The sequence below is a fragment of the Lontra canadensis genome, unplaced genomic scaffold (genome assembly GCF_010015895.1).
Source record: "Lontra canadensis isolate GAN:19392208 unplaced genomic scaffold, GSC_riverotter_1.0 scaffold55, whole genome shotgun sequence".
NCBI classification, from domain to species: domain Eukaryota; kingdom Metazoa; phylum Chordata; class Mammalia; order Carnivora; family Mustelidae; genus Lontra; species Lontra canadensis.
Genome location: NW_022631049.1, coordinates 10,155,136 through 10,175,172, shown reverse-complemented (window position 1 = coordinate 10,175,172; position 20,037 = coordinate 10,155,136). Strand labels below are relative to the sequence as shown.

At 36.7% G+C, this 20,037-nt stretch overlaps 1 protein-coding gene across 2 annotated transcripts in view; it reads right to left on the bottom strand.

Annotated features, from left to right (window-relative positions):
• Positions 1-20,037, bottom strand: part of EXOC5 (exocyst complex component 5) — a 61,718-nt gene that overhangs the window by 37,952 nt on the left and 3,729 nt on the right. For both annotated transcript variants that reach the window (XM_032875313.1, XM_032875312.1), the window contains exons 2-4: positions 4,016-4,110; positions 2,949-3,096; positions 781-975 (exon numbers count right to left, since the gene is read on the bottom strand). In XM_032875313.1, coding sequence (XP_032731204.1) covers positions 781-975; positions 2,949-3,096; positions 4,016-4,110 — 438 coding nt within the window. The remainder of the gene's footprint in view (positions 1-780; positions 976-2,948; positions 3,097-4,015; positions 4,111-20,037) is intronic.

Sequence of the window (20,037 nt, the reverse complement as noted above, 5' to 3'; positions counted from 1 at the left end):
AAATGTGTTGCTTAATTCAAAGTAAACTTCAACAATACCTAACTTTTAACATTCCACTATCAAAAATATTCCATGGAGTAAACTTGGAATAATTCAGGGAGAACTGTATTTATATATTAGTGGATAATGTTACCATACGTATATACTATCTATAAGAATTTTTTCATGCATTTTGATTTTTCCCCATGGGAGGAAGAAAGTCAGCTAAATACCTTCCTTTCAAGACTGCAGAACAGCCAATGCTTAATACTTAGACCAGTATTAAGTGACCAGTGCTATGAAAAGGATTAATATAAACAATTCAGATTTTTCAATCCTCTTTAGTCCAAACTATGCTTGAATTCTTTATAAGAGCTCTTTATTCATGTAATAGAAATTAGAAGCTCTGCATTCCTCATGGAGAAAGATACTTCAGCCTGTCAGTGATTTAAGTCAGACTACATCCTCACCCAACGGAATATAACCATTAAATTATGTTAATATTAAAAGTCAACTATGGAAAAGAAAAACTTATTAACACAGTTATCTCAGCATTGTCAAAACACACATAATTTCATAAACAAAAATTCCAGACAATCCTGCAATTAAAAATCTGAATATACACACTTTATCAGTAATATGTAGCAAGTGTATTAAAACACACTTCAGAACAATAAAAAGTTTTAATAAGTCAGCTACTTGGTGATTTGTAAGTAGTAATTGGAAAATAATAAATATAGTTCATAATTTGGGCATTGTTATTAGTGATGGAGGTGCTTTTATCTTTCTGACAGTACTCACCTTTTCAGAATTTGTAAAAACATCAGATTTCAATTCTCCATCTAGAAACTCATTAAAGTATTTCATCAATTTCTGAGCCTCCACTGCCCGCTGTCTAGGTGTGTTTACCCCTTCCAACTGGTCTCCAAGGTGACAGACCTTGGTTGCTACATAGCTGATGTGCTCATCTAGTTCTTGGAAATGTTGGAAGGCAACCTAGGAAAAATGCGCAGAAGCATAAAATACAATCAGAGAATCCAGTTTATAAGTGAATTCATATCAAAACTAGACCATCAGTCTCATCTCTACTCTCTAACTTAGGTTACTAAGATAACACAGAAATTATATGTGAGCTAAACTAGAAACAATTTATGCCCATTAGCACTGCATGATCTGAAAACTTTAACAAAGTTGCACACATTTATACCTTTAACTATAAAAATAATATTTTATCATGAACATTTGTTAAGCAATAAAAGAGTATCCTATTAACAATATTCCCAGTAAAATTAAGTCCTAAACAATGATTCTGAAATCAACGAACTAAGTATCAAAGGGACCAGTGGTTTGAACAATTTGCTTGCTACTACACTGAGTCAAAAATGTCAGAAATAAAAGGCATTAATTAAAAATAGAGCATTTAACATTTATTTCAAATATCTGAAGAGCAATGCTAGTATTAGAAATAAGGTAAGATGATTTTGCCCAGTTTTAAAAACATAAAAGACTGTAACAGTTATTCAAGTGAAGCAAAGGTAAATACTTCCTCACATATTCTTCCCCTTTTTCCAGGGTACACAGGCTGTCATGTGGTATTTGAAAGTTATGTACAATGAATGCCTTAGAATTGCCAATAACAAAATTGCTGATAATTCAGTATGGCACTTTTGTTCTGACTTTAAGATATGAGGTGAGGGAGGAAGGAACTGCAAACATTCACTAAGGACTTCCTCTGTGCCAGACACTGTTCTAAGCACATTACATGTATTTACTTATTTAATCCTTTTAACAACTCATTTTATAGATGGAAAAAACTGAGGCACAGGGAAGTTGTTTGAGATTATAACGACAGTAAGTGGCAGAGCAGACAGTCTCCAAAGTTTCTTAAATTAACTATTAATACTATTACTATTACCAAGAGAAAACTGCATTTTAAGTATTTGGAATCTTATCACTTTGACTACTTAAAAAGGCATTTTCTGTCTTATGTAAATTACTGACTTTATTATTATTTTTCCACAGCCATATATACTTAAGTGAAGGAAATCAAATAAATACAATGTGAGCAAAAATCAGTTTGCTAATTCCTAACACTAAAGAACAGCCCCTGGGAGGCAGCAATGCTAAGCAGGACTCCATGAACAACATCTATAAAGGGCAATCAGGTTCCAGATAAGGCCCAAGCTGTAAAAGGGGTTCACATGCTCCAGATTCAGTTTAAGACTTAAGAATGGCTTGGAAAGGGACGCCTGGGTGGCTCAGTTGGTTAAGCGGCTGCCTTCGGCTCAGGTCATGATCCCAGCGTCCTGGGATCGAGTCCCACATCGGGCTCCTTGCTCCGCAGGGAGCCTGCTTCTCCCTCTGCCACTCTGTCTGCCTGTGCTCGCTCTCTCTCTGACAAATAAATAAATAAAATCTTACAAAAAAAAAAAAGAATGGCTTGGAAGTTGCTTACTTACCCCAGGGCCAGGCTAGTGATTTGATTTTACTCCAAAATGGACTGAGGAAGAATTCTGTATCCACTCTCACTGTGACATCACAGTTCTCGTTTGAGTATATACCACATGACTTGTAGAAAACTTCCCAGATTAGGGGAAAAACTGATCCAGGCAATAGCTGTTCTGGTATTACTTTGTTTTATGCTTAATGAGAATACAAACGACTACTTAAATATCCAAGTTAATCATGAGCCCCTAAAGATGCAGGTCTGCTAAAGTTTGCACTGTGACTGTACTGGATACCACTCCAACCTAAGAAGGATCTACCATGATCACAAACCACGGATCAACAGCAAGTCAGTGCTAAGAGTGGCTGTTAACAATTCACTGACATTTTTCCCCAGGGATGGGAACAGTTGATAGAAACCTCAACAGTTACTATTATGTAACTAGAGTTTTTAAAGAACTTAATAGTGGAAGGAAATAAAGATATTATAACCTGTGTAAACTATTCATAGCTTAACTGTTTACCTGATTGCTTTTCTGGAGCTCTTGTACCTTCTTGGCAAATTCCTTGGCTTCTTTCTGACACTGTTGCTCTAGTTTCTCTACTTTCCTTTGAATCCTTTCATCCATTATCTGTAGTTCCTGAATATGATTTACAAATTCTTCTAATAACCTAATAGAGGAAAATCAGAATATATATACCAATTCATCTATGAGTAATCATTAGGAACTGGCCAGTTCACTTGTAATAAAGTATCAATAACCATCCCCTGAAGTAGGGATGATCATGTTAATTTTCTCAAGAACATCTTTGGGATTATCTTTATGATGAATGAAAACCTCACCCAGGAAAAAAAAAGAAAAGAAAACCTCACCCAGAATCTCTTCTACTTGCCAGAATAGAAATCAATTTTATAGAAAATAGTCAAAAAGATAAAAATATACTTTTAATATATATATACTATAAAAATATTTATAGACTATATAAAAATAACTGTGCATTCCAGGGAACAGTGACTTTCTGTTTCTCTGATTTACAACTGTACTTAAAAAAACATATTCAGGGGCGCCTGGGTGGCTCAGTGGGTTAAAGCCTCTGCCTTCGGCTCAGGTCATGATCCCAGGGTTCTGGGATCAAGCCCCACATCGGGCTCTCTGCTCAGCAGGAAGCCTGCTTCTCCCCCTCTCTCTCTCTGCCTGCCTCTCTGCCTACTTGTGATCTCTGTCTGTCAAATAAATAAATAAAAATTTAAAAAAAATCTTTAAAAAACAAACAAAAAAAAACCATATTCAACATGTTTTTATTTTAGAGATATAACTAACCTTTTCTAATTTATTACTAATTGAAGAAAACATTAAATTCTTTTAACACAATAAAACCCCTCCCCTAACACGAGTTGAAGTCATTCTCTAAGATAAAAGAAATATAAAAGAAAACAACCTCCTAATTCTAATGCTTTTATCTTTACCGGCCAAGTATTAACTAAAATCCCTTCACACAAACTTTGGAAGGAATTTCAATAGTCACCTCTATTCCAAACACAAATTTGTACTAGATTGGATCTATGGGGAAAAAAACATTTTTACTTCACCTTTTGGGATCGAAAGCTTCAGGACCCCCTCTAGAGCCTCCTCCTGGGGTTCTCCACACAAGTCGTTCAATATACTCATCTGCCACAAAAGGCTCCTAGTTTACAAAATAAATGTTCTTTTAAAAAGTTTCGGAGGAGATAATTTAATGCTACTTACAAAAATGAAACAGGTTCTACTATGTGAGGTCTTAAAATGGAATTAAATTTCCATTTAAACACATCAATATTAAAATGTACAAGACTTTTTCATTTTAAAAAATGAATAGATTAATAAAAATTAGGATATTAAAATATTAGAATAGTATTATAATTAGTTAGAACATCCCAATGGAAAAATGACCAAAGGATACAATTTATAGAAGACATACGAGAAACATGAAATACTTGTGGCCTCACTAATCATCAAATAAAATCAAATTATAATTTTTTTTTAAACCACACACACTGACAAAGTGGTTTTTTTGGTAATTACAATATGCAACACAGGAGAGGGTAAACTGAAATTCACAGACTCATGTTTTAGAAACATTGATAGGTAGAATATTTTTGAAGGACAACAGATAATGATTTAATAACATCAACAGTATTACAAATGCTTATACCCTTTAACCCAGTAATTCTACCTTTAAAATTCTAAGGGGAAAGCAGATATGAACACAACAATTTTTGCTGAATGTTCACTGAGTATTATGTATAATATCTCAAAATTGTTTCATAAATATTCAATAAGTCATTATTAAAAAATAATGACAAACTTGCAGGATGAAAAACTATCTTCCTATTAAAATCATGCTAAAAAATTAAATGCAAAAATGTTTACATATAATACTGATGAAAAAAGCAGGATACACTTATCTAAATTTTCTCAGAAAAAAAGCATGAATTGTGGAAAAAAAAAGAGTATTAAAGTAGAAGACCCAATCAAGAAACTAAACATTCAAATGTTCACCATTAGCTGACAATAAATTTTTTAGACTAATACACACTAATTTATGTACTTTTCATACTATCTTCTTTCACACAACTGGATATCATATATTGCCTCCCACTTAGCATGTAACTTAAACTAGTAGCATTTGCTGGTGATTCTAGTTTGAATTCTCCATTTGTTAATCATATGTTTAAAACATATTTTCATTGATAAACATTCATTGAACAATAAAATTTCCAGTGCCAAGCACTGTTAGGCTTTGGAATAAAAAGATATATTAAAAAACTGTAACCTCAAGAAACTCCTAGCCTGATAGGGGAAAAATTATAAAGAATGCATCATATGTGATACATAAAAGAAAGAATGTGTACAAACTTTAATATTAAACACTTCTGAGTAAATTGTTATCTCAACAGGTAGTTGGGCAACAGAAATGTGGTATTTATTAATTCAGCAAATTTTGCTAAGCAACTGCTATGTGCTGGGCATAGTAGTAGAATATAAATGTTAATTCAACAGACAGGGTTCCTGCAAGGCCTCATGGGAATGATCTAGGTAAGGATTCCAACAATAAACAAGTACAGACATAACTAGTTATAATTGTGATAAATGTAAGCAAAAGAAAAGTCCTGGATCTAAGCCTACACAACAGGAACAGATGATGGGAAGACAGTAAGGGAGAGAAGACTGGCAAGAAGTAGGCATTACATCACGCAAACTTTCAGAGGACCTAACACTTCAGCTGAGACTAGATAAGGAAGAAAAATCAGCCAGACTATAATGGAACAAATATTTTTCCTATTAGGAAAGAGCAGATAGAATGTAACCTATTAGAGGAACTGACAAGTAAGATAGACTAGATCACAAGGACAACATCTGGAGAAACATGAGAGGTGACAATTAAGGGGAACAGATAATAAACTTGTTCTTTTTTATCATCATCTTCATCACCACCACCACCACACTGGTATTTGAGAGAATCGTTCACCAGTCTCATGTGAGAGGAGGAATGAGAGCATGAATTTCAGTCAGGCTGACAATAACCATCATGATAAGAATATGCATTGTGCACATTCTTATCATACGTACCAACAACTTATATGTACCAACAAGAATAACATCTCACATAAATACTTTACATGTATTACTTCATTTACTACTCTCTTCATAAGACCTGTAAAGAAGGTCCTATTTTATCCTCACTTTATGATGAGGAAACTAAAATTAAGAGAGGTTAATTACTTAACCAAGGTAACACAAGCTGAGCTGAGATTTGAATCATTCTGTTCTATTGCTATGTAAAACTGAATGGCAACTATGGGAAACTACAAGTAGTTCCCTGTACCTAAAGTTAGACGGTAAGTGTAACAGGTGAAGCTAAAAGTTAAAAACTGCCACATGAAGGCATATGAACATCACTGATCATGTCTTTTAAAATTTCTACTTATATTTATAAACATTCCAATCATATGACCCACCAATAATGCATACCAATAATTTTATCAGACAACTGATACACTGTCACATGCCTATCTGAAGGCAGAATCCAATATCAACTTTCAAACTGGTTCATATTTTATAAGAAAACCATAAAACCTTTATGACTGTTAACATCACTAGTTGCTAAAAGAAAAAAGTAAACATTGAGCAGTAAGAACACAAAACAATATAAGTAGGTATTTAAAAAATTTTTAAAACTTTACATTTTACCGGGGCGCCTGGGTGGCTCAGTGGGTTAAAACCTCTGCCTTCGGCTCAGGTCATGATTCCCAGAGTCCTGGGATGGAGCCCCACATGGGGCTCTCCGCTCAGCAGGGAGCCTGCTTTCCCCTCTCTCTCTGCCTGCCTCTCTGCCTACCTGTGATCTCTCTCTGTCCAATGAATAAATAAAATCTTAAAAAAAAAAAAAACAACTTTACATTTTACCTATAAAAGTCTCTTGTATAGCAGTCAAATAACTGAAAAATAGCTGTCATATTAATCCAATTTCTCTCATAAGATTGCCATTATAGGGAAGCTATCTGATAGGATGGAGGCACAGAAAGTAAACAAGGTTGTTGGCTACTTTAAAAAAAAAAAAGAACAGTTTATCCATGTGCTGACACGTTTGAGAAATAAGTCCTAAGGATAAATTAGATATCCCACTAAGGAAAAATTTTGGCCCTGTGAAATATAATTAACTCATTTAGCAAACATATGATCATTTAAATAATCAAACCTCTTCTCTACTTCATTTCTATTGAGATAAAAGTTTACGTATGTTAAAAAATTCTTAATTTACATATATAAATTGGGAAACATTGATTCAAGATAAAGGAATTTGCTTAGAGCTACTTATAACTTTAGAAACTGAGCTACTTCAAAACTTAAAATCTGACAAGCATATGAAATACTCCTAAATAATGTTGACAACAGCTAATTTTTAAGGTTTTATTATGTGCCTAATACTTTACATACTTTATCTCATTTAATACAAGTCTATGAGGTAGGTTTAATCAACATTGATTCATTTTATACCTACGCAATTGTGTGATACAAAAAGGTTATTTAATCCAAGGTCACATGGATTTATCTGATTTCAGAGGTCCAAATTTTCACTTCTGGTAAAATCCAGAGCTTTTTCTTTAAAAGAGGCTAAATTGGGTGCCTGGTTGGCTCAGCTGGTTAAGCGACTGCCTTCTGCCCAGGTCTGGATCCTTGAGTCCCGGGATCGAGTCCCGCATTGGGCTCCCCGCTCCATGGGGAGTCTGCTTCTCCCTCTGACCTCCCCTCTCATGCTCTCACTCTCTCACTCTCAAATAAATAAAGAAAATCTTTAAAATAAATAAATAAATAAATAAAGAGGCTAAATTAATTTAGAAAGTAGTCACCTCTTCCAAAAGTCCACAATACTCCCATAAATAACTTTACATAATAATCATGTTCCTTTTCTTTGTCATATTTTACACATGCACATCTAAATAAATAATTAATAATCATAGTTCTCATGGGTTATTAATTTATTATTCGGTAAGAATAAATTGCAATTTATTATGGCAATTTTCAACTTTCAAATTTCATTGAAATTTACACTGTTCATTAATTTCAATATACCAGTTTTATTAAATTATATATGTCCAAAAATTTATACATCAGCAGACAAATATTACTGACATGGTAAAAAAAAAAAAGTAAGCATTTTTAAATATGAAATGTTTCAATTTTCTCAAAATACAATATTCCTTCATTCAACAAATATTCATGGAGGGCCTAGTGCATTTTAATGACTATTCTACAAACCCAGGAAATAGCAGTAAACAAGGCAGGAGAAAAATCTCTGGATCTATGGATGTCATGAAAGGGAGTAACAAACAAATGAACAGATAAATGATAAATAAGAGCTATGAAGAAAACTAAAGAGGATACAGAGTGATGGATTAAAGTAGTTATTTGGCAGAAGTAATCAGGCAAGCCCTCTCTAAGAAAACAAATTTTGAACAAAGACCTGAACACAGCTAAGGAGTAAGCCATGGAGGAAAGCAATGCTCCAAATACAAAGAACAAACTTGACATATGAGCAATGACAAGAGGCCAGTGTGACTAGAGCAGAGAATATTGCAGATGAGATACAAAAGAGGTAGTAGGAGTCCAGAGCTTATGTCAAGGTCATAGAGGATGTACTATGATATACTTCCAGCTATTTATTGAAAAAAAGGCCAGGTTCCTGGAAGGGAGGACTCTCCAATATGCTAGCAAATATATGCAGTGATGATTCTACTACTCCTTCCCCCTAAAAGATCTATGACCATTTACTTGAGTACTGTGCACTAGGGAAAGGGGAACACTCAAACATTTTGAGGTCTGTTGTTTATAAGGTCCTAGATGATTCCAATACTTGATTGACTCCAAGCATCATGGACTCAAGAAAGTGAGGACTTTTGGAAACCAAGAAATAAACGGATTCTTAGCCAAGATCCAACTGCTCCACTACTCCAACTGCTGGCCATTTCCCCAGTGTGCAAACATGTAACAGTGATAGACACACTTGATGGCTGATGTAACTCCCAACTGGGAACTTGGGCCATAGAATAAGAGCTTTTAGAGTGGGGAAGTCCAAGGTGTCTCTGAAATTACCTCTACTCAATGTAGTAAATCAGGTGGAAGGGCAAAATTTAGTGTCACTCTTAAAGTTCTAAAACAAGGATGAGCAATTTTTTTCTTAAGGAGCCAGACAGTAAGTATTTTAGGCCTATAAGCCATACAATTTTCTTACAACCATTCAACTCTGCAGCCATAGTACAAATGTAGTCATAGACGATGAATAAACAAAAGGGCATGCTGTCTATTAGTAAAACTCTAAAAACAGCATCTACCCCATGCCAACCTCTTATCTAAAGAATGCTGGAGTTACATTCCTCATAATTTTCTCACTTAATTCATTAGTCTGGGTCTTACCAGACAAATCCTAGAAGGTGATTATCTCAAAATCAACCAGAAAGTAGCCCATTACATGTGTCATGCCAGATGTAGTATCTCCTACCTTCATGGTATATGACTGATGATTTGCCAGATAGGTTATTTTCTATCCCTATTAAAAAAGAGAATCAGACATGGAACGGACAATGGTATACATTACAGTTTTGCTTCAAGACCATGTGAACTCTCCTACTTCTATTATAACATAATCTGTACCATTTGGACGTTCTAAAGAACATCTTACTGATTCATCATACGTAACTAACATCATTGGAGAGGTCTTCATAAGATACATGCACTCAAGAGACTGCTATATACTATATACAAAGACGCAAGGGCACACTGAATCAGTAAAATTTTAAGGTAATCAGGGCATGCCAAGACATCTCACCTAAAGTAAAGGACAATTATTGTACCTTGTACCTTCCACCACAAGGACACACAATACCTGATAGGCCTTTCCAGGTTCTGAATGCACATGCTCTGGCACATATATCAAGTGACATAAAAGCAGGAAAGGGCTGTGCACAAGTGGGGGCCAGACAACCAACACTGCTGTCTGGGCCATACAACTTCACAGACCCTATAGTATTAAAGGAATCAAGTGTTTACTAAAGGTATCAGTTTTGGGAAACAATGTCAAGTGGAGTTGTTGCAAGCCCCAGTAGGATAATCACAATACAGATCTCTGGATAATAAAGCAAGATCGTGTCATCTATAGCAGAGAATTATAGACCTTTTAAGAACTAACTCCTGATATGCCACTGGACCCTGGCAGAGATAGCACACCTAACCACACGGCATGAAGTGAACATGTATCCAGAATTTTACAGCATGAGCTGGATTCTAATAGACTCATGAAGTTATTATGTCAAGTGGACTGAGGAACTCGTCATCTTAAGATGGATGGGGTAAACCCAGAATCAGACATGAACAAAACCAGAAAGCAAACTGCATAAGCATAAGCAGAATGTCCAAACTCCCATGATCTCTACCATTATTGCACTAGCATTCCTCCTTCAATTAACATGTATAGCCTTATGGGGGATCTCTTACAACCAGGTGATGGGAAAGGAAAAAGCCTGAGCTTGGTTTGTGGAGAGTTGGCTAGGCATGAAGGTATCGACTAAAAATGGACAGCAGCTGCAATTAAAACCTCACTCAGGTGGCCTTGAAATTCAGTGGCAAGAAAAAAAAATCCTCTCAACAGGCAAAGCATTGCAAAATATACCTGCTCATCAGATTGGGTGGACAGAGACCTTAGGTTAGCATATATATGGACTCAAAGACAATGGCAAAGGGACTGGCTATGAGAGGGGAAAATCAGAAGACTGAGGATGGAGGAATCTGGGATAGAGGCATGTGGATGGATACATGTAAGTGAGCACAGAGTGTGAAGATCTCTGTATCACCAGAGGCCATCTACCATGGAAGAAGAATCAAACAACCAGGTAGACAAAATGACTCTACCAGTTGATATCAGTCAGCCTTTGCCTAGCATTAGCACCCTGGGGACATGAACAGAGGGGACACAGGACAGAGACAACACAGCCCCAAGAGCATGAGGTCCTACTTACTAAAGCTGATCCAGTTATCATCAAAGCTCAATATCGAGCCTAACAGTAACAAAGACCAACTTTAAGCCTCTGAAAGAGACATATCCCTCAAGCAGACTAATCAACCACGTAGTAGCATGTTGATTACATTAGTTCCTTTCCAGTCTAGATAAGTAATTCATTCTGACAGGAATAGAAACATTTGATTGAGTTGGGTACGCCTCTCCTCAGAGGGAGTATTGTTTCTGTGGCCCTGGATCCCACATACCACACCACCTCAAAGGACCCACTTTACAGCAAAGAAGGTGACCATGGATCCAATAGTCATATCACAGACCATACCACCCAGAAGCTACTAGTCTGACAGGGCATTGGAACAGCCTGCTAAAGGCACAGCTGAAGTTCAGAGACAATAACTATAAAGATGGAGCACTATTCTCCAAGATGCAGTATATATTCTGAATTTAAAACCTTTATATCATGCTGAGTCCGAGAACAATGCACAAAAGCAGAAGTGGTCCTGCTTATAATGACTCTCAATTTGTGCTTTCTAGTCCTACAATTTTGGGGTCTAGAGAGAGGTCTGATCTCCAAAGGCAAAGATGTCTTCACCTGGGAATATAATAAAAGTCCCATGAAACAATAGCTATGAGTGCTGCCTCGGCACTTCAGCTGCTTCATCCAGTGGATAAAGGCAAGAAAAGGAACGACTATCTTTGGCAGAGGCAACTGATTCTAATCAGGAGGTAGGGCTGCTATTACATCATAGGTGCAGGAACAATATTTGTGACAAACGGATCTCTTCGTGGAGATCTCTTGGTACTCTGTTGACCAATTCTGAAAGTACACAAACAAGCACAGCAACCCTGGCCTAAGAAGGGCATGGTAACCAGTAAAGCCACCAGGATCAGCAGGGGCATTAGCTGAAGGTAAGGGAGTATTAGAATGGAGACTAGAGAAGGGAAACAGAGACTAGAGAAATGAGTATCAGTTATAACCTGAAACCAGCCACAATAGTGGGAGCCATAGTTCGCCCCACTAACCTCCTAATTTTCCCCCCAATTGGAACGTGAGAGGAGCTGCTTCCCAAATGTATAGGAAAAGGTGGAGTCCAGTGGCACAGGAGTGGTCTGTGGTAGACATAGTGATATGTCATCCAGATCTCCCTTCAAGAAGGGTCTTCTTCTAGCAGCTAGCAGTGCTGGGCTATCAGCAGAGAGCTTTCAGCCGGCAGTATTTTCAGGGATCACTTCAGTGGCAGAGAACCAATTCACTCAATGTCATACTTTTCCCACTGTGAGCTAGCAATACCTAAGGTAGGGATTTTTTTATAAAGGCCTGACCACTTTGGTTCAAAGCAGGACAACTCTGACAGTTTATTTTTGTTCCAAAACTCCCCACTGGGGCCAATAACACCGTCATGGGGCCAGCACCGTAGCTCTCTTTCTCCACAGGCCCAATCCTGCATCCTAACCTTGTCCCTTCACGGATACTCATCCCAAGGGTTCCTCCTAATAAATATTCTGCACACTAAACTCTGTCTCAAAGTCTGCTCTTCAGAGAACTCAACCTGCAACACTGTGGTAGTTGAGAGATAATGGTAATAGTTCAGATGAAAGTGACAATGGTGAAGGTACTAAGGAGTGATCAGGTTCATGACATTTTAAAGGATGTATTCATACAAATTGCTGGATTGGATATGGAGAGAAATTTAAAAAGGAAATCATGATTACTCATGGAGGATTGCAGCCTGAACAACTAACTGTGTGAATGGTGGGTGGTGTCATTTACCAAGACTGGGAAGAGATGGAAAGAGGGAGTGAGGAAACAACTTCTGCTTTGCATATGATCTGTTGTGGACACCTATTCGATATACAGGAAGAGAAAATGCAGAGCACATAATCAGAAAAATAAGTTGTATTACAGGGAAGAAACTAGAGCTAGATCTAATTTTAGAGTTATTTAAAATCTCAGAACTAGATGATATCTAGGAAAGAGAAGAACATGTCAACAACATTCAGATAGATGGAGGAAAAGGATCCAACAAAAGAGACAAAGCAGGAGGGATCAGTAGAAGGAGGAGGAAAAATCAGAAGAGAACAGTGTCCTGGAAGCAAAGTACAGGTTTTACCCTCAAAGGCAATTGAATTATCACAAGAGTTTAAGATAAATCAGCTACAGCTCTCAATGGAATGAAAGTTCCAAAAAAGCAAAAAGCAAAACAAAGCAAAATGCTTTCTGCTTATAAAACCAAATAAATCCCAGTAACTTGCTCTCTAACATGTAACCTTGCTGCAAAGGCATTTACAATAAGAAAGATACTAACAGATTTTACGACTTCCAAATGACCAACTCACCCCAAAGGATTCTCAAAGACGCCTGTAAACAATTCCCCAAAAAAATCTTTTAGTATTTCACAAACCTAAGTTACATCCCTACCTTCTATTTTACTACAGTAATTAAAAGCAAAAATTGCCCTAACAAAAACAAAAACCTCAGAAGTATACACCACAGACTAAAACACTACCATATTAAGTTCAACTTTACGTAATTGATTATTGTGTCAGTCTGTTAAACTGATTTTGTATTTTTTACAACTGCTACTGGTTGTAAGGAAACCATGGAGTTTGTGGTCACTTCTACTAAAAATTAAGACATCATGCTCTTGGACAGGAACATAAATCCCTAATTTAACATTGTTTCTTTGATAAAACTAAACTTCTATGTTTTCTTAAGGTATCTTTCCCAAAAACAGATTGAATGCAATGTGTTACAACCACCCACAAACTAAAAATAAACTATAATATTTTCCCCTAGCCTAGGTTAAAAAAAAAAAAAAAAAAGGCTCAGAGGATTTCATAAGGAAGTATTTCTGGGTCCTATGAAAGCAACTAACCCATGGGTTCACAAGTACTACCTATAAAGTATTTTTATTATATTTATTGTGCATACACCACTGCCAAATTAATCTTTAAAACACTGCTTTCTTTTAGTCAGAAACTTCCTATGCAATTCCTAAGCTACTAAGCTCACACTCTTACGTCCACGTTTAAAGTTCTTATCTTACACTTCCTACCCAACTTCTTTTACCTCCAAAATGAACAGCCATATTACCATCAGACTATTCCAGTCTTCTCTTCACATCCACGCTACCTCTACTTCTTTACCTATGGCCAGGTAACTCATCCCACAAAGATACTCTTTCTCTTCCAACAATTTAAACACCTTTTTATATTTACTCAAAGCCCAGCTCAATTCCTATTTCCTCCTTGAAGAGTTCCATCCCTACATGACCTTCCCTGATTTTTTCACTTAAACCCCTAACAACGCTTAAAAATTCAAATCTCAACACAGAACAATACTGTCACTTGTATCATTTATTGTTTTATAATAACTTTTATAAGTTTTACTCCTCTCCACACTTAAATTGAAACCAAGCATAGCATCTGTCATACATTTCTCTTGTTTCCAACTGTGGTCAAGAGAATAATACTGAGCACCACAGATGCACGGTAAGTCAAAACACTTGCTAAATTGGGGCCATGGAAAAATCTCCTGCAAAGGATCTTGAAAAATCAAGCCTTGATCCACATATCCAAAACCACAAAGGCAGTACTACCACTCCACACTCCAAAAATAAAGAACAGGCATTCCCAATTTTGGAAAACTCAAAAGTTCAATAAAAACCAAATATGAACCTTATGCAATTCTGGCACTGGAACTAAATTTTACTACATTTAGCGTCTCGTTTTTAACCTCATTTGATTTGGTTTTCACGAGACTATGTGTTTTATGGGGGATTAACAGATGAAGTACGTTTAATAAGTATTGATTTTTTTTCTTTAAAGCATTATAAACCCTTTATTTTGTGTCAGGCTGGCAAAGTGGAAAGGTAGGAAGATAAAGCACATTAAGACACTTAAATGGCAACTAAGGCAAACTCTGCCAAAATAAGTTTGAAAATTATCTGCAACACTATGAGATGAATAGTTTTACTTATTTTTTTTTAAGATTTTATTTATTTATTTGAAAGTGTGCACTTGAGAGAGAAAAAAGAGCACAAGTTGGGTGAGCGGCAGAGGGAGAAGCAGTCTCTCCACTGAGCAGGGGTCCCAATGTGGAGCTCCATCCCAGGACTCTGGGATCATGACCTGAGCTGAAGGCAGAAGCTTAACTGAATGAGCCACCCAGGCGCCCCCACTTTTCTAAAGTCAATTTTAACATTCCAACTTGAAGGGCATGCTAGCTCTTTAAACTATGATAAAATTAGCCAATTAATCATATTAGAATTATTTTGAAGATGATTAAATGGTGGTACTTAAGAATTTTATGAAATATTTTAGATTCTCTTATGCAAAATCTCTCTTCAGAATAGAATATATCTCACTTCTGACAGTAAAGTAATATCTGATTTCTATGCTCCAAAGAGAAAGGTAACAGAATGTTATAGTATTTTTTTTTAATACCAGTCTCAAAAGAACCACAGAATTAGGGTTAAAAATTGCAAAACTAGGGGCGCCTGGGTGGTTCAGTGGGTTAAAGCCTCTGCCTTTGGCTCAGGTCATGATCTCAGGTCCTGGGATGGAGCCCCGCATCGGGCTCTCTGCTCATCGGGGAGCCTGCTTCCCCCTCTCTCTGCCTGCCTCTCTGCCTGCTTGTGATCTGTTTTTTTTTTTTTTTTTCTCTCTCTCTCTCTCTCTGTTAAAGAAATAAATAAAATCTTAAAAAAAAAAAAAAGAAAAGAAAAAATTTGCAAAGCTAGAGGGGTGCCTGGGTGGCTCAGTAGGTTAAGTGTCTGACTCTTTGATTTCAGCTCAGGTTATGATCTCAGGGTCTTGGGATCAAGCCCCACGCTGGGCTCTGTGCTTAGCGTGGAGTTGGCTTGTTCCTCTCTGCTCCACTCTCCTCTCTCTAAAATAAGTAAGTAACATTTTAAAAAAAAAATGTTTAAAGCTAGAATGGCCATTAAAATCATCTTACTCTAGTCCCTTCATCTCATTTTTATATATAAGTAACTAAAGCAATGAAATTTAAATCTTGTCAAGGTATTAAACCAGTATTCAAATCAGGGATTTTTCCACTCTATTATGGTGTCTTTTAAAATTATATAAACACCATGAAAATTATCACTTAAAGTATCTAACAAATCTTACATTAGCATTTCAAATCAAATATATTTACAAATTTACACATTAAGTATATTTACACACACTTAACAAATGCCTCTGGGATCAAATTAAGCAAATAGATCCAAGGACTCGCTCACTTAAAAAACTATTACAGATTTATTCATTTTAGAGAGCTAAAGTGGGGGGGGGGGCAAAGGGAGAGGGAGAGCAAGAATCCCAAGCAGACTCCCTGCTGAGTGCAGAGCCCGCCAACCCAAGCTGAAATTAAGATGTGGATGCTCAATCAACGTGAGCCACCCAGGTGCCCTGGAATCATTTACTTTTTTGATTCATTACATCCCTAGAAAGCCAAGATGTATACATATGATAAAGTTAACTACATTCTGTTATTACTATTTTTATATTTCAATTCCAAGGAAAGAAAATAACATAAAAGTTAGCATAAATTTTTAAAATATCTTATATATATAAATTTTTAAACTGTATACCACTCAATTCCTGAGCACACCAGGGACTCAATATTTTACACTAATTACACACACACAGTCAATAAATGATCCTCAACTTAAAGACTTGTTCATTTCAGAAGTACACCACCAGGCTGGTTTGACTAGAGAATTCAGACTACAAAATACTCAAATGTAAACCCACTACTCTTTAAGCATCTGCCTCTACCTCCACCACTCTAAGGAGAGTGGTGGAGGTCTACTAAATCTTGGTGTAGATAAAGAGGTGATCAGCCCTGTTCTAATCATTTACTGCTACATAATAACCACTCCAATAAATGAATGGCTTAAAATAGGAATGATGATGACTTTGTTCACAAATCTGCTATTTGGGCAGGGCTCAACAGGGAAATCTCATCTCTGTTCCATGTCTCATCTGCTGAGGCAGTTCAACTTGGGGCTAGAAGACATACTTTCAAGCTAACAAGTTTATGTTGACTGTAGTCCGGGAGTTCAGTCAACCAAAAGCCTGGATTGCCCAATGGGCTATGTAGCATAGTTGCTGGGTTCTAAGAGGGGGAATCAAAAGAAGGTCAAGCACATCGCCTTTCATGACTTAACCTTGGAAATCACATAAGCAACACTTCTGATACAGTTATAGACCTGCCTAGATTCAAGAAGGGAGCACGGGCCCTACCGCTCTGTGGGCACAGCATCAACATCCCATTATAGGATAACAGATCTGCAGCCATCCTGAAAAACACAACCTTCCACAGCACCTTTCTGTTATTCTCTCCTACTGTTATCTCCTCCCTCTAGGATTATTTCCTATTAGTCTTCTTTGAAGATTTTTTTCTCCCTGATTATTCTCACTCTAGTCCTCTTCCCAACCCACTTACCAATATTAATTTTAAAAAGCTACTACTCTTCTATGGCATTCTGCTAAGCCATTTAAATTTATCAACTCATTTAATCTTGGAAATAACCCTCTAAGGTAGGTACTGTTACTATCCCCATTTTATAGATAAGAAAAAGGTATGAAAAGATTAGGTAACTTGTCAAAGATCACAAAATAGTAACGGACAAAGCTAAGAGATGTCATCCATTCTTAAGTCTATCTAACTGCCACCCATAAAGAATAACAACTCCCATGATAATTTGTATCTCTAGCTGTAGTTTTCTTCTGAGTTACTAATTCATATTTCCCACTGCCTTCTGGACTTCTTCACCAGAATATCTTACTAAAAATTTAAAATGTAGTTTTTAAAAAAATAAATACATTATTCCTTCCCCCTGAAAGGTTCCTTCCTGTTTTCTCTGTCACAGTTACTTCCCAACTTCAAAAATTTGGAATTAACTCCTCAGTAACCAAAATTTTTTGATTCTTCTTCAAAATGTCTTCGCACATTTGTTATCTTCTCTGTCCCCACTGAATTTCACCTGCCTGAATTAATCAATCAATAGATAATTCTGGACTACCTACTAAAAGAAAAGAACTATGTCAGGTTGGGTACACCCTCTATTTTCCCAACTATCAATCTTTTCCCCCACTGAAAGCCATTCTTCACAGTAACATTAAAATGATCTGCCTCTCCACTCCTCTCTCCCCATTCAAAAAGTCGTATCAGCTTCCATAAGCATAGCCTGTAAGGAGGCCCCCTCGAAGATTCCACCAACTGCCTCTGTGGTCTCAGTGCCTTGCTATGAGCCACCACTCCACATGCCTAAAACATGCATACAGAGAACCTATCTTTTCTCAGTATTTCCTAAACACACCACACCTTAAAAATCAGTCTTCTGTCTCTGCCTTAGAATGCCCTTCTGCTTGAAAAGTCTCTACTCTTCTATCAACACCCAATTTATATGTCATTACTTTATGAAACCTTTCCTAATTATCCCAGGAAGAGATTCTGTACTTGTACAACAGTCTTATCTATTAACTTGTCTCCCTGTGATACCATAAAATAATAATGTGTATTTTATTTTAAGAAATACATATTTTAGTCTTTGTACTCAACTCCTAAGGCCTTTGTTTTTTCCTAAGTGATAAATGTGCTAGGAACATCTTTTGTTCTAATATTTGGTCTTTGACCCTGGTTCCTGACACAGAGCTCCTAAAACCCTTGTAATTTCCTAAGTGATATGGTTGATGGGAATGTCTTACATGGAACTCCTAAATCTTGTAATTCCTGAGTGACAGAAGTGTCTTTTGTTCTACTGAAGCAATAGGGCTCCTGGATGGAAGCTGGTCACCAGAAAGATCAAGCATGATTAGAAGCCCCTCTACTCCTGAGTTAACTAAGTTAATAACTGGTAATTCCTATGAGATGAAGCCTCCATAAAAATCCCTAAAGTATGAGGTTCAGAGAGCTTCTAGGCTGCTGAATACATCAAGGTACTGGGAGGGTGGTACACCCAGGGAGGGCTGGAAAGTGCTACACTCTTTCCCCCATCCTTGCCCTAGGCATCTCTTCCATCTGGTTGTTCCTGAGTCATATCCCTTTAAAATAAACTAGTAATCTAGTTAGTAAACCATTTTCCTGAGTTCTGTGAGCTGTTCCAGAAAATTATCGAACCTGAGGAGGGAGTCATGAGAACTCCAATTTATAGCTAGACTGTCAGAAGCACAGGTGACAACTTGGACTGCAACTGGTATCTAAAATGGGGACATACTTGTGGTACTGAGCCCTTAACTTCTGGGTTCTGAGGTAACTCCTGGTAGACAGTGTCAGAACTGAAATGAATTACAGAACACCCAGTGTCTGCTGTAAAACAGAAATGTTGTAGGTGAAATCCCCATATATCTGGTGTCAGAGTAATGAGACTAGCCTTGGTGTTGACAGAACAGAGTTCTTTTCCTTTCACTCCCCCAACTAGGTTTTTAACTTAAACCATGTTTTAACTCCAGTACTTGAGATGACTTCTGCCCTAGTACTCAATAAATGTTTGCTGAATGAACACATTTTCTCAAATACATGATAATTAATTAATTAGTAGCCAGGTTCCACAATTATCTAACAGCTAATATGGCTAAAACAAGTAGCATTTCAGCAACCAGAAGGTAAAGGGGGCAGTCTTTACTAATATATCTCATGTTTGTTAATATATATTTACCTAGTTAATTGAACAAGAGAGATCTTTTTTCAGTAACTGTTTAAATATTTTGCAGCTTAGTTTGAAAACTCAAGAAACATAAATGTATCTGTGTGCAAAAATGTGTTCTTGGCTATTTAAATTCTAATCTGGAAGTCAAACAACCATTGTTACCATGTTCAAAATACGTGACCTCAAATAAAATTATCAAGGCACCTATACTTATAGGAAAGAAAACACTTAAATTCCTAATCCTGGCATTTAGGACCTCCACAGTTAAACCCCAATTTACCTTACATGCAATTCCTCTTCTTTATGCATGCTAACTGCAGCCAAAGTAGAACTCTTCCCTTGCCTCAAGGATCTATACTTACTTCCCTTTTTTGTCTTGGATTTTATTGTCTGCTTTATT